The sequence below is a fragment of the Neovison vison genome, chromosome 2, assembly GCF_020171115.1.
Source record: "Neovison vison isolate M4711 chromosome 2, ASM_NN_V1, whole genome shotgun sequence".
Classification (NCBI taxonomy): Eukaryota; Metazoa; Chordata; class Mammalia; order Carnivora; family Mustelidae; genus Neogale; species Neogale vison.
In genome coordinates, this window is record NC_058092.1 from 20,409,020 (window position 1) to 20,424,816 (window position 15,797).

The following is a 15,797-nucleotide window of genomic DNA, read 5'->3' on the forward strand; positions in this document are numbered from 1 at the left end:
CTTGACATCTATGTCAATATCCTACTAAAACTTGGTGTAAAGTAGGCAATCAACAAATATGAGTTCCCCTCTCACCTTCTCCCAGTAAGAATTATTCATTTCTGTCTCCTTTGGTAGATTATGAGCTCCTGGAAGGTGGAGACCATTTCTTATTATCGCTGTATTCCCTCAGCATCTGGCACATAAAATATGTTCAATACATACTTACTGAATGAATAAAGGGTCAGTTAGCGCCACAATGTGAGGAAATCTTGTTTCCATAGGCACAAACCAACCCTGGCCCTCAGACTGGCTTCCTCCAGACAGGAGTGGTCTGATCACAAGTGGGAGAGTGAGCAATGACATCCATCAACACTACCCTGGAAAAACACCTGAGAGAGAGCGTAACTCCTGCCGAGTGAGAGTAAGAAGCATCATTAGCTAGATGTCCTTTGTCCTATGGAGAAGGAACCAGTGTGTGATTGACTTCCACCCATTTGGCCTTCTCAGGGTGACAGAAGCAGAAATGATGCTTTTAAGAAGCAGTGAGGCTCTCTGCCACCTTCACGTGCTTCCTCGTCAGCTGCACTGCTGTCAGTGTTCCTTTGTGTAAGACAGGCACTGGCAGGGTTTCATTTCTTCCTGACACCCCATCCAAGTTTCCCTAAGCCCTGGATCAAGTGAGCTAGGTAAAGGCTTAGGAATCTCAGACCCCATACATCATATGGTCACAGAGCTCTGTCTCCTCAGGGCCCTGTTTTAAAGGACGGCCTGATACTATCTGGGGGAAGGCAGGCTTTCCTGATGTCCCACTGCTTTTACTAAGAGCAGTGATACGATAGGAAGGGTGAGTGTCTGAAATAATTCATACCAAGATGCCTTTGCTAAGAAATATCACTAAAATGGCAATTTGATGGACATTCTTATGGGAGCTAGAGTGGCACTAGACAAATGCAGAGCCTATCCAAGCATCTGCCCTTCTCATACCTCAGTTTCAAACAAAATCAGCTTGATTCAGAGTGAAATCCAAACCCATGCATACACCCCACCCAAGGCAATCTCATTCATTCTTGCCAATTTAAAAAAAAAAAAAAATCATTGAGCTGGTTTTCCCTCAGCTCCAAAACAGACTGGACTAAACCCCATCTTCCTCCTAGAGAAGAATGGCTCCAGCTACACTTTGTGTCACTGTGTGTAAATGCAGCTTGCAAAACTCCCAATACCCCAGAGACTGCAAAAGTAATTTGTACCCTGAACTTGGACCTGGGGGCTTGCAGCACAATTAAATGTCTACCAGGGTAGACAAGTCGGCTAGAATCTGAGTGTATGTTTGCTTTACTCCTCTTTGGGAAGAAAAGTTGGGGGGGAGGGGGGTGTCGGAGAGATAAAGACTACTGGCACATTTGAGGCTTCAACGAAGTCAGCTACATTGAACAGCTCGTGCAATTACAGGCACATTCCCCAACCAAGATACTGCTCTGTGAACCTCCCACTTTACACACAGAGAATTCTGCTCTGTCATTCCATCTGCAGTTTCTGCTGCAGCCCTTCCTGCTACCCTTCCCACAGATTTCTTTTGAAGCAGGTGGAGGGGGAGGTGGAGGGAACCTAGAGGGTGGTGGTAGATGAAGAAAGGGTTGAGGGGAAGAATCTGTACCAAAAAGGAACCTCTCTTTCAGGAAGGTGGGGGGATACATTTTCACATTACCTAGGAAAGGCAGATGGGGGAGAAACAGGAACACAGAGGAGAAGGAAACTAAATAAAGAGCACCAACGACCCCTGAGGGCAAAGCACAGGCTCTCTGCGGCACTCACTCAGGCTGCCCAGCTGTCGGATGACATTTGCCAGGGTGATGTTGGTCACGCATTCCAGCTCGCTTCTAACGCTAGGCAACGTCTGACGGCACAGGTGCCTTGGCTCGATGTTCCTCGTTACTAACGGCATGGTGGACCTGCTTCAGGCAATGCTCTGAATGATGAAAAACAACCTAGAAAAGAAATAACAGGAAAGTATTACTCAACCACAAATTCCAGGCACACTAGGGCTGTGTCAGTCTTTTTTTTTTTTTTTTTTCATTTTGTCTTGCTCTGATCTAAAACAGCTTTTAAAAAATCTTTTCTGCCCCATCATTTTTTTCTTTTTTAAGCTCCCACCCCGTTCCCTTCAATCTTTAAGATTTGCTATTAGAAGGCATGCTGGATACGTTTAGAAATTCTGAACTGGTGACTGCTGGCTGAGTTACACCGGGAGCATAAAAACCTAAAAACCTTAAAATAACAACTGCGCTCCAACCAACAAGAGTCAAAGAGGCATGGTCAGAAAACAGTCCATTCAGCAGGCTCTGAATGGTCTGGACGGATCCCATCCTTGGTGTGTCCATAATCAGCACCGATCAGATTCCAGATGATCAACTACAAGGATCAAAAAAGAGCTCCTGTCATCCGATAATCTCCACAATGGAATTAAGCTGCCAATACTGATTCCACTGATCTACATCAGGACGTAACTTCTCCAATTCTTCCCTGATAGATGACTGTTAATGCACAATTAAACACTAGCTGCCAGTGTCTATTAACACTACTAAAGTTTTATCTGTACATTGACAGAAATTAAAGAATATCAAGGAAAACTTTACATGTTCAATATGTCAAACATGATGCTGAGCAAACTGTTCTATAAGATTCCCCAGTCCTTTCTCTTCTACCCAACAGCTCCCTTTCTCTCTCTCTCTCTCTCTCTCTCTCTCTCACATCCGGTTCAACACACCTGGGCCAAAAGGCTCTTGAGACAGCAGGAAGTGTCTGGAGCAGATCCGGAAACCTTCCGGTTACCGTTCCTTATCCTGTCAGCTGAGCCCCTTTCCCTAGGAAATCCCCCACCACTTCAGGTTCATGCTGAGCTATTGTTTTAGAATTAGATTACCAAATTCCTAGCTTTACAAGGATAGAAGGAGGTTTTAGTCTCAACAAAACAGGTACTGGCTACAGCCAAAGGCACACTGGGCTGGCAGGTCCTGTTTCTGTATCTTGTGAAACTAAAGAAATGTACAACAACCTAATGGTTTCCATGCTAGGGGAAATGCCAGTTCACTTCAAATGAAAAGGTAAAGCATAAAGGTAACATACCCCAAATCGCAAACTCCTCCCTCCCTCTCTTTCTCTATACACATTTTAGAACAAGCAAAGCAGAGGTTTACTTACATCAAATCTTAAAACACCAGCTCATCACCAAAAAAAAAGTTGATTGTGAATAGAAAATGCTTAAACCAAGCTAAATATCATAGATCTTAAAGTGAACCAACATATTGTCTGACCAAAAGGGAAAAAAAAAACCCTTCAGGCTCAAAGGGGGAGAAGAACCCTTTGGAACAGACTGCTCCTTGTTATGGACATTCTGATCTACTGAGAGTAAAAATAAAACAGGAAGCCAGCAGCTTGGGGAACAAGATTTCCTGTCACCAACAGCAACAGCCCAAGAACCAAGAGAATCAGCTGTTTGCTCATAACTTTGAACCTCCCTTTAATAGTCACTGTGTGGCAGCTGTGCCTATCTTTGGGGTGCAGAGGTGTTTCCTGAATATTTGTCTACTGTCTAAGGAAATAATTTTCATTCCGTTCCTCTGCTAAGTTCCCCTTTGACTCAACAGGTTTTCTAATCCAAACTCTGGACTCTCCCTTCCAGTCTAACCTCTCTTTTACATGATGTAGAAGGTTAACAGGTACTAAGATGCAATCAATTAGTAACTCACTGGTGAAGAGTTTCTTTTTTTTTTTTTTTTTTTTTTTTTTTTAAAAGATTTTATTTATTTATTTGAGAGAGACAGAGAGAGCATGAGCGAGGAGAAGGTCAGAGAGCGAAGCAGACTCCCCATGGAGCTGGGAGCCTGATGTGGGACTCGATCCCGGGACTCCAGGATCACGCCCTGAGCCGAAGGCAGTCGTCCAACCAACTGAGCCACCCAGGCGTCCCTGGTGAAGAGTTTCTAACAAGAAAGGAGGCAGGAGGCTACAAACTGAACCTCAAAGGGATCTGTACACCATCCTCTGGATGCTCTTAGACTCCCAAATTTCAAGCTTTCTGGAGGAACCAGAAATTCAATGGTGCAGCCAGAGATGGATTGAAAACAGTCACTGTGGCTCCCTCTATTAGCAATCATTTCAGTATTTGTTCCAGCTTCTCAGAGAACTAAAGAAGCCAGATCCCCTTGAAATTCTGTGCTGAACGTGGCCACTGACAAGACATTCCAGACGTTCTCACTGGACACTTAACGGAAACTGGATTCCAGATGGTCAGGTACATGTAGAACTGGAGGCCAGGCAGGGGATGCTTCTAATACCTTGGTAGTTTAGCATTTATGCTTTCCCAAGGGCCTTGAGTAAGCAGATACAAATGGAGTCAACTCTATGTCATATGGGTGGGGAACCAAGTTTTCAATAGCAAGATGGTTTCCTCTTACGAAAAAAGCTAGCTGCCATTAGAAAAGTAAATCTGCTACAAAACAAAGCCATTTAGCGGCACAGTGTCTGCCTCCAGCTCAGGTCATGATTCCCTCCTGAGTCCCCAAGATCTAGCCCCACAGCTCCCTGCTCAGCAGAGTGTCTGCTTCTCCCTCTGCCCCTCACCCCACTCTCTCTCTCTCTTTCAAATAAGGAAATAAAATCTTTAAAAATAAATAAATAAATAAAGCCATTTAGTATGTTTCAGAACCACCAAAGACAGACAAAACTGCCCGTTATATAGAATTACCTGAGTCACTGTTCATTTTCCTTTTGGATAATCAAAGTTAGTTATATTCAGCATAAGAAGTACAGAATTATGCTTGATCTGAAACACAAGAGTTAACTTGACCAAGGGGATTTAAAAAAAAAAAAAAAAAAAAAAAAAGCCTACATTCCGGTGAAGATAAACTTAGAAAAAAACTTCTAAGGCTCTTGACTTAATTCAGCTTCAAGCTGTGGAGTTGAAACATACTTGGGTTAGTACCTGGACTCTGACACCTTACTAGCTGTACAATCTTGGGCAAGTTTCCTAGAGACATTAAGTAATTTAACACATATAAAATGCCCACTACAGGGCTAAGAGAAAAAAGGTAGTTATATATGTAGTTCCATGGGCCCTAGGAAACCTTCCTATAAAATCAGTATGTTCATTCACAAATATTTCTTAAACACGTTTAACTATGGACATTCTATGTGGTAGAATGCAATAGTCACACAAATTTAAAGATGAAACCCTAAACTTTTATGACATTTAGTGTGTTTTGTTTTGTTTTGTTTTTCTTTGAGGTTGCTCCCAGCCAGGCTTCTGGATCTCCTGAAGAACATACATTCTCTCCCCACTCTTTCACACTCAGTTCCTCATCTGATCCACAGAACAAAGAAAATGATTAGAGTGACTATTTTCTCAATTCTCCTCAAGACTATACATAACTAGCACCATTCCAGATGCATTGGAGAAAAAGTTAATACATTACATACAATGGATGCCTAATGGCATTAGGGTTTAATTCTCTCATGGAAATCCAGTTGAGAAAGGCTCCTCTATCATCAGTAGTCATTTAGTGGAAAACTTGTAGAGTACTGGGTGTTTAGAAACCACTGAATCAAGGAAGTGACATGGTCAAATTTGCATTTAGACAAATTATTCCAACAGAAGCAAAGATGTTATATTTGGGCAGGAGAAGGCTGGAGGTAAACAGATCAGTTAGGACTCCTCACAGGCTAAGAAAAAGACAATAGAAATGGAGAGGCCAACTACGGCTAGCAAGTATGAATGGAGAAGCCAGTGTGCAGGGCTGAGTCTGCCCTTTCAAGTCCTATTTGCTTTCTCCTGATACTCTGGAACACAGGTATATTCACAAAATGATAAAACGTATGTTTCTTTATTAAAAGTACCATGAAAAAGGGTAAATGTTAGTGCCAGTGACAGAAGAGAAAGTGAAGAAATCTAAGAAAGCAGTGGTTCTCAGCTGGAAAAAGAAATTTTGGATCCATGAAAGAGTAAATGACCTGGGGGCGCCTGGGTGGCTCAGTGGGTTAGGAGGCTGCCTTCGGCTCAGGTCATGATCTTAGGGTCCTGGGATGGAGCCCCAGCATCCGCATCGGGTTCTCTGCTCAGCAGGGAGCCTGCTTCCTCCCCTCTCTCTGCCTGCCTGCCTACTTGTGATCTCTCTCTGTCAAATAAATAAATACAATCTTAAAAAAAAAAAAAAAAAAAAAGAGTGAATGACCTGTCTTCATAGTATCAATCAAGTTCTTTTTCAGTTCTATTTTACTTTGATTAGGGAAACTATATGCTGATATTTGTAATTTGGGGGTCTGAGGTCTTACACCTTGGGAGATGTTACATAGGAAAGGAATTAGAACCACTGAGAAGATAAAAGTTACAGGGAAATAGATGTCAATTTAGTTAGTTCCTTTTACTTAGAGCTGTTCTATATTAGAATAGGTTTTCTCCAGAGGTTATGAGTTTGCAGGACAATCCCCCGGATGACCAGCTATCAAGAATGCTGGGAGAGATATTCCCAGATTGTAAGATGCTGATATTGAGAGGTCAGACTGGATGACTTCTACAATGCCTTCTAAACCAAAGATAATGTAATTCTCACTCTGGGCTTCAGCTGCTTCATCAGCAAAATAAAGGGACTAAGTCAGATGATTTTTAAGAAGTTCTAAAATTCCTAGATTTGCTCCTACCTAAGTTGCCATAACCTCCTCACTGACCAACATCCAATATCCAACCTCCACTGCATTTTGAACACAAGGCTAGAGGCAGGTTTAAGAAATGTAGAGAGGGATGGATTATAGCTATGAATCAAACCCTTCTCCGGATCTAGATCCATCTAGTTACTAGGACCTACAGGATACAGAATGGTCCAAAGGATGTTCCAGACAGAGTCCTGAGGTTAAGTTATTTACACCCTGGGAGGCTCCCAGACTGATCTGCTACCCAAGTAAGTCTAAAGAAAAAATTGGCTCTGGAATATTTCCAGACATGCAGCCAGACTCAGCAGCAACCCCATCTTTACTCCTGGCTATTTTCAGCCTAAGGGACTTGAGAATGAGTCTGAGAACAAACAGAAGACTTTAGGCATCCCTCCCTAGCCACGGCCTGGCAGCATATGGACCAGTCTAGACTGTCAGTACCATGGTGGGATTCAAGCTTTGAAGTGGAAACTGGATGAGGTGTTCTCTCAGGTCTCTTCCACAGTAAGGTTCCACAAATCTGTAAATTAGAAGTTATCATGAAATATTTATATATCGTATGTGGTCAGTGCAAAGTCAAAAGGAGACTTTGAGATCTGCCCTACATTCTTACAACTCTGATCCCAACACCCTGAGGCTGAAGTGCAGTGAGGTGAGAAAGACTGAGAGGGAGGTAGAAGGTAATGAAGGAAGGCTACATGTTGAGACAGGACACACTCATTTGTATCCCACTCTGAATTCCTTTCACCAGCAGGAAAGAAGACAGATGACTGCTCATTCTGGCAGTAATATTTATTACTAGCCATTTATTATAAATAAATATATAATACTTCATTTATAGCCAAGGTCACTGATAGCACCTGCAAATTTCTTAGGTTGCATCCAAAAGTAAGTGTATCTGAGCTATAGCAATAACCATAACAACAGAAATGCTTCTCAAGGCAGTTCCTCTTTGAAACACTCCCCCTCCCCCAAAATGCTGATCAGCAGTAGCAGGGGATGCAAACATGTGGGGATGTTATATGTGTGGCAATTAGGACTTCTGCTTTCACTTCAGCATTTCCCACTGTTCTGTAGTTAACAGCACTCTGGATGGGGGCATATGAGAAGAGCTTTACTTTGTAGACCAGTTTCCTCTTTCAATAAACAAACTTCTTTATGTTAAAGAATATGCATTCCACAAGGGTGCAAAAATTTCAATTGAAAAGTCAAATAATTTTATTTCAAAATGACAGACAACACACAGGCTTACTGTAATCTAAATCTGTCTACTAAAATGTTTAAAGAAGTATGAATTTACTGTTGCATACAGCAGTCCTCACTACCATGCAGCAACCACAAGGAAAAATGCCTCATTATAGACTTAAGCACCCGCCCACTTCCTGCTGAAATACAGGGTGAGGCTGAACCTACAAATATAACTAGACTCCCTCCAAACACAAGGAATTACAAATCAGTTTAGGTCACTAGAGCAATGTCTAAAAGAGACAGCGAGACAGGAATGGAGTTCGAATAGTGGACAGAGAAACAAAAAAGGCTTACTTGTGATCTAAAACCAGGAGAAATTTCCAATTTCCTAAAGTAATGACAATGGCTATGAACCTACATTCAATAAATCTAAGGCTCCTTCTTGTCTTGATTTGGTCTGGGGAAAGTGGCCCAGGAAACACGACTTCTGAATTCCAGTATTTTACTCCTTGAGCACACTGTACATCTATCAAGAACCATTCACATCTGGTAATTCCATAACTTTCTATTACCTTTTGGGGGCAATACCACCTTTTGTTCTTACCTTTATTACTCTTTAGGCTCTAATCATAGCTCTGCTCTTAAGCCTAAAACTGGGGGGAATCACTTTTGGGCCTCTTAAATGGCCAAAATGAGGCTTTTTTTTTTTTTTCAGTGTGATCGTCTGGTTGTCCAAAAGAAAATACATTTTTTTTTAAAGACTTTATTTACTTATTAGAGAGAGAGATTACAAGTAGGCAGAGAGGCAGGCAAAGAGAGAGGGGAAAGTAGGCTCCCCGCTGAGCAGAGAGCCCAGTGCAGGGCTCAATCCCAGGATCCTGAGACCATGACCCCAGCCAAAGGCAAAGGCCCAACCCCCTGTACCACCCAGGCGCCCCAGAAAATACACTTAAACAGTAGAGGAAGAAACCTGGATTCTAGTTCTTAATCTAATGATGACTGGCAAATGGGGAAAAAATTTCAATTCATTCTTCTAGTTCAGCTTTGGGCCACACTAAAAAAACGCTCAAAAGATGTGTATTAAACTGAAATTTTGTTTGCAAAGTATTCCAGTCTCCAAAGAAAAGATTTACTCACATAAAATATTTCTTACATCTCTATCCCCGCCCAGGTTCCCTGTTAACCTATCCACTTACAATACATAGGATCAAAAATGTTATCACTGATGACTTTCAATTACAAACACAAAGTTCATTTCACATTTCCAATCTAATGCCAATTTCTAGCAATACTCAATTCATCAAATTGCAATGGTCTGAAATACTCCAAACTATTCATTGAAATGGGCTTACTTTTACTGATTGAATACATATAAATTTTGAATGATTTTACTCAGAAACGGAGAAATCTTACCCCTGGTATTTGTGGGTACTCAAGTACCAGATTTCTTTCAGCTACAGCCATTAATTCAGCATTAAATTCACACAGGAGTTTAACTAACTAGAATTCAAATAAAAAACTGGAAAGAAAAAAAATTGCACAGAAGTTTAACATGAAAAACAACTAAGCTGCTCTGAAAAACAAATACCCAACACACAGAACAAAACAAAATATCAGGGTGCCTGGGTGGCTCAGTCCATTGGGCATCTGCCTTTGGCTCCAGTCATGATCCCAGGACCCTAGTATTGAGTCCCGCATTGGGCTCCTTGCTTAGTTGGGAGGCTGTTCTCCCTCTCTCTCTGCTGCTCCCCAGTTTGTGCTAGACCGTTCTCTCTCAAATAAATAAAATCTTAAAAAAAAAAAAAGTATCAAACCTCTACAATTCATTTAGAGCCAAGATTAGAAATATGCCACTAACTCATACAAGCCCCAGTAAAGAATCCTACATTTATTTTATTTTATTTTATTTTTTAAAAGATTTTGTTTATTTGCCAGAGATAGAGAGAGAGAGTACACACAAGCAGGCAGAGAGGCAGGCAGAGGCAGTGAGAGAAGCAGGCTCCCCACCAAGCAAGGAGCCCAATGCGGGACTCGATCCCAGGACCCTGGGATCACGACCTGAGCCGAAGGGAACAGCTTAACCAACTGAGCTGCCCACGCATCCCAAGAATCCTACATTTATAAGAGCTTCCTTTTTTATTTATCTCCAATGACAGAATGATCTCCAAGGGTGCCTAGATGACTCAGTAGGTTAGGTGTCTGCCTTCGGCTTGGGTCATGGTCCCAGGGTTCTGGGACTGAGTCCCATGTCAGGCTCCCTGCTTGGTGGAAAGCCTGCTTCTCCCTCTGCCTGCTGATGCACACACTCTTTCCCACAAATAAATAAAATCTTAAAAGAGAGAGAGAGATCGATCTCTAGTTAGTGGTCCCTAAAAATCTGAGGTAAGAGGATAGATACAAAATGCATTTCTCTTGGGACACCTGGGTGGCTCAGTCAGTTAAGTGACTGACTCTTGATTCCACTCAGGTCATGATCTTGGGGTTGTGAGATAGAACCCCGCATGGGGCTCAGTGTGGTGCTTGAGATTCTCTCTCTCTCCCTCCCCCTGCTTGTGCAAATGGTCTCTCTTTCTCTCTCTCTCTAAAATAAATAAATAGGGCGCCTGGGTGGCTTAGTCATTAAGTGTCTGCCTTCGGCTCAGGTCATGATCCCAGGCTTCTGAGATCATGCCCCTCATAGGGCTCCCTGCTCAGCAGGAAACAGGCTTCTCCCTCTCCCACTCCTCCTGCTTGTACTCTCTCACTGTGTTTCTCTCTGTCAAATAAATAAATAAAATCTTTAATTAATTTATTTATTTGACAGAGAAAGAGAGATCACAAGTAGGCAGAGAGGCAGGCGGGGGGGGGGGAAGCAGGCTCCCTGCTGAGCAGGGAGGCCGATTAGGGCCTTGATCCTCTGACCCTGAGATCATGACCTGAGCCGAAGGCAGAGGCTTATTAACCACTGAGCCACCCAGGCGCCCAAATCAAATCTTTTTAAATAAATAAATAAATAAAACAAATCTTAAAAAAAAAAAAAAAAAAAAAAGCATTCCTCTCTAAGTACCCAGACTTGTGCTACATATGGGAACACACTGTTGGTTTTTCCAGAAAAATATCTAATCCCACTTTACTACCTTATACAAAGGTAAAAAGGATGGGGCTAAGTGTAACCTTTTTTTCCTGGTTCTTACAAGTAGCAGTGAGTACTATACTAGGTTAAGATCCCTACAGACAAGTCACTGGAGCAACCACTGGTAAATTAGATACAGAGGTGTGTTTGAAAAAGAGGGAGGAAGGAGACATTCAGAGCTGAATCACGTATCAGGCACTGACATCCTGCCAGCTGTCTACTCATTCATTTTTATTTATTTTTGTCTTTTTAAAGATTTTATTTTATTTTAAAGATTTTATTTATTTATTTGACAGAGAGAGATCACAAGTAGATGGAGAGGCAGGCAGAGAGAGAGAGAGAGAGAGAGGGAAGCAGACTCCCTGCTGAGCAGAGAGCCCGATGAGGGACTCGATCCCAGGACCCTGAGATCATGACCTGAGCCGAAGGCAGCGGCTTAACCCACTGAGCCACCCAGGCGCCCTAAAGATTTTATTTTTAAGTAATCTCTACACCCAATGTGGGGCTCAAACTCACAACCCTGAGATCAAGAGTCGCATGCTCTTCTGACCAAGTCAGCCAGGCACCCCTAACTCTTCATTGTAATCTCTATGGTGCCTCACTTCATATTTCAAGCTTCTCTCTGGGGTAACGGCTCCCTCTCTGGGATGGAAATGCCGAAAAAGAAACTGACTTTACACAACTGAGAAAGGCCAGGGGAAAAAAGGCTGCAGAGCAACAACAAAAAAGGGGATTCAGCAAAATGTTCTGCTGACAGCTCAGAGCAACATACAAACACACCGTGTGGTCATGGAACAGGCAGAAGCAACAGACCCAGATGGGACTATTAATACACCAGCCTAAGTAAGAGAGAGACCTAGAAATCACAACCGCATCTGAGCACCAGGAGTGGAATTATGGAGCAAACTGCCATGCAATTCCATAACAACTGTTCTACTCTGCCAGCTGTAACAAGAATTCATTCCTGAAGAAGTGTCACACACTCATCTGTCACTAATGGCCAAGCCGCCAGCAACTAAGAGTTAGCAGCAAAGGGCAACTGTATATCTACTTCCTCTCACAAGGTCTGTTCACTCAAAAGATGACATTTATAGGGAAAAGTCCTTGAGCAAAAGGAAAGTAAGTACACATTCTTTTCTTTCTACCCTCAGTTTACTAGGCAGTCACCCAAACCCTCAAAACCTAATCAGCAGTGATGTAGAACAGCAAGAGTATGGACAGCACGACACCGAGGAATGGGTTTCAACTCACTATTCCAAATTTTAGCTTTGGGACCTTGGCAAGCAGTGAAATCTTTTGTTTCCTAGTCTGCTATAGCATAATGATTCCTAGTTTGTAAGGTTGTTGTGAAGAAACGTGAAATAATGCATATATAAAATGCTTAACACAGTGCACCCCACAAAATAATAATAATAATAGTCATGGAGATGGGTACCTGGCTGCCTCATTTGGTAGAGCATGTGACTCTTTATCTTGGGGCTGTGAGTTCAAACCCCACATTGGACATATAGCTTACTTAAAAAAAAAAAAAAAAGCTGTAGTTATTGTTATAGTAATAGTAATAGTAGTAGTAGTTTAAGTACTAGTTCTACATGTACTTAGCATTTAACCATGTGCAAGGCACTGTTCCAAATGTTTTATATGTGGTTCTCTCAGCCATTAAACAAAACTATTAATAAGTTTCAAGTTGTATTAATACTTAATTATAGTACCCTTATCAATCAATGAATATTTATCAAGTAGACACTAAAAGACACTAAATCTGTCCCCTGACTCTATGAGTTTATAATTTAATTGAGAAGAAGATAAAACCACAGGTAAGTAACAATATAACAAATAAACAGAAGTTCAGTTATCAAATGAATGATGTATTCAATGATGGCAACAGAAAGGATGAAAAGGGGGCACCTGGGTGGCTCAGTTGGTTGAGCAACTGCCTTGGGCTCAGGTCATGATCCTGGAGTCCCGGGATCGAGTCCCACATCGGACTCCCTGCTCTGCAAGGTGTGTGCTTCTCCCGCTGACCTCTTTCCTCTCATGCTCTCTCTCTCTCTCAAATAAATAAATAAAATCTTCAAAAAAAAAAGAAAGCATGAAAAGATCACTGTGAACTGAAAGGACTGTACGGACTCATGGGAATAAAGATCTGGGCAGGATTTGGATATAACAAAGAGCAGAACCCTTATCATGATGAATCCTGAGTAATGTAAAGAACTGTTGAATTGCTATGCTATACACTTGAAACTAATATAACACTGTATGTTAACTATACTGGAATTAAAATTAAAAACTTAATTTAAAAAATAGATCTGGGGGGGCGCCTGGGTGGCTCAGTGGGTTAAAGCCTCTACCTTCGGCTCGGGTCATAATCCCAGGGTCCTGGGATCGAGCCCCGCATCATACTCTCTGCTCAGCAGGGAGCCTACTTCCTCCTCTCTCTCTGCCTGCCTCTCTGCCTACTTGTGATCTTTTGTCTGTCAAATAAATAAATAAAATCTTTAAAAAAAAATAGATCTGGGGCATCTGGCTGGCTCAGTTGGTAGAGCATGTACCTCTTGATCTTGGAGTTGTGAGTTCAAGCCCCACACTGGGGGAAAGAAGTTACTTAAAAATAAAATATTAGGGGCGCCTGGGTGGCTCAGTGGGTTAAAGCCTCTGCCTTCGGCTCAGGTCATGATCCTAGGGACCTAGGATGGAGCCCCAAATCAGGCTCTCTGCTCAGCAGGGAGCCTGCTTCCCTTCCTCTCTGCCTGCCTCTCTGCCTACTTGTGATCTCTGTCCGTCAAATAAATTTAAAAAAAAAAAAAATCTTAAAAAAAATACATCTCAAACATTTAAAAAGTAATAATAAAGAGGGAAGGTTTTCTAGCAGGGGCGGGGGTAATATAAGCAGAAGTCTTGAACTCTACCACTAAGAATTTATGGAAAGGTCACAATTCTAATGGGCTTGTTTTACCACACTTCTTCAAATCTAAGATGCCACTTTGATTGTGACATGTATGAGATGTGTTAAGATTCAAAAGATGTTAAAATATGGAGAAAACATACATCTCAGAATCAATGAAATATACTTTTTCTATATTATGAGAGGGCAGACAAGATGACTTATAAAAGGTCTCTCCAACCCAAAAATGCTATGGATGATTCTTGAACTTAGACTTTTAAGAGAATATTCAAATTTCACCAAACCATCAATACCACAGGAAGAATAAAGATAATAACAATGAGAGTGTGGAACCTTACTCCACTAATTATTTGGAAGGCTACAATATTTATGTCCTAATTAGTATGTTCTAATTTTCCTTTATATACTTGAACATAGTTATAATCGCTGTTTTAATATCCTTGTTTTGCTAATTCCATCATCTCTGTCATTTCTGTTTGTACTGATTTTTCTCCTAGTTATGGACCACATTTCCTGGTAAATATGGTGACTTCTGATTGGATAGTAGACATGATTTTACAAAGCTGAATATCTAGTATTGTTGTCTTGGTTTCAAATGTGTTGGACTTTATTCTGGTAGGCAGTTAAGTTACTTTTGGTTCAGTTTGGTACGTGTGAGGCTTGTTTTTAAGCTTTGTTAGGGTGGCTCTAGAGTAGCCTATACTCTATGGATATTTTAGCCCCAGGGCAAAGATGTGGTCCCCTGTGATCAATACTGGATGCTCCCACTGAGCACACCATGGGCTTTCCACTCTGGCTGGTAGGAACTCAAACACCTCCCTGCTCTGGGAACCAGTTAACTCACATCTTCCTGGTCACTCTTTCCTCCCCAATCTCCCTCAGGGTGACCCCAGTCATGTGTGGGGTCAGCAACGATTCAAGGAGACTCAGATTTCTAGGCAGTTTGTCTTTATCTCTTCCCCCTTTCCAGAACTCATCCTCACAGCTTTCAGTTGCTTTAGCTTTCCTTGAACTATAATATGTCTCTTCAGTTCAGGTAAGACTAGTGTGCTCTGCTAGGAATCGCCCTCCCTGCTCCATGATTAGAAGAGACATCTAGAGAGAAAGCCAAGGTAGTCACAGTGCTTGCCTCCCCTATTTTCCTTCTCACAGGGATCACAGCCCTGTGCTTCCTGTTTTGTCAGGGTTGATTTCCACTGTATTTTGCAAGGCCCTCAACAGTAAAGAAGTATTATAAAATTCTTAAAGTCAGGTTAATTTCAATTTATCTTCAAGTATGTACTATGGAGTACTTTTAGGAACAGGAAAAAGCAGGTGTCTTGAAATCAAACAAAATCAAAGAAAGCACTGCCAAGAGGTAGCACACCATCACTATAAGCATGTGACATATCTGGATAACATTTAATTAATTTTTTGAATGATCAGAATTGAGAGCAATGATAGAAAGTTATTTTCTTAAAGCTCCTACTCATATAGGTACCTATCACCTTCAAAAATCAATATAGCTTGGTGAACCCAGAGGCATGATCCACCAAGAAATTCAAGGATTTCCTAAGCCACTAGTTACATGATTTTGCACTGGTTTATTTCTCCAAACCTCATCTGTACAATGGGAAAAATAAAACCTATCTCATACAATGGTCCTAAAGAGAAAAATAAGATAACAGATGTGAGCCTTCTAAAGGGGTATCTAACACCCAGTAGGTACTCAGTAACTGACAGCTCTCGTTACTATTAATTCAAAGAAATGCAGAGTTTGTTTAGACTTACCTCCCAGCAGTAATGAAATAATTTAAGGACAGCAGGTCAGATTAAACAGCATTGAACACTACACAAAGGGCTCTCCTAATTGGTCCTCTTTTCTTTGGTCTCAGTGGAGGCCAAGTAGTGGGTGGATCTCTTACCTTC

The 15,797-nt window shown here is 41.6% G+C and overlaps 1 protein-coding gene across 2 annotated transcripts in view; it reads right to left on the reverse strand.

The window, feature by feature from the left end:
* The window catches only part of WASF2 (WASP family member 2), a 71,108-nt gene that overhangs the window by 20,248 nt on the left and 35,063 nt on the right, over positions 1-15,797 (reverse strand). Inside the window, exons 1-2 of one of the 2 annotated variants that reach the window (XM_044237542.1) lie at positions 3,181-3,238; positions 1,795-1,967 (exon numbers count right to left, since the gene is read on the reverse strand). In XM_044237542.1, the coding sequence (XP_044093477.1) occupies positions 1,795-1,924 (130 nt within the window). In that variant the 5' untranslated portion in view covers positions 1,925-1,967; positions 3,181-3,238. Of the gene's footprint in view, positions 1-1,794; positions 1,968-3,180; positions 3,239-15,797 lie in introns of those variants that run through there. The other variant, XM_044237541.1, reaches the window with a different exon arrangement.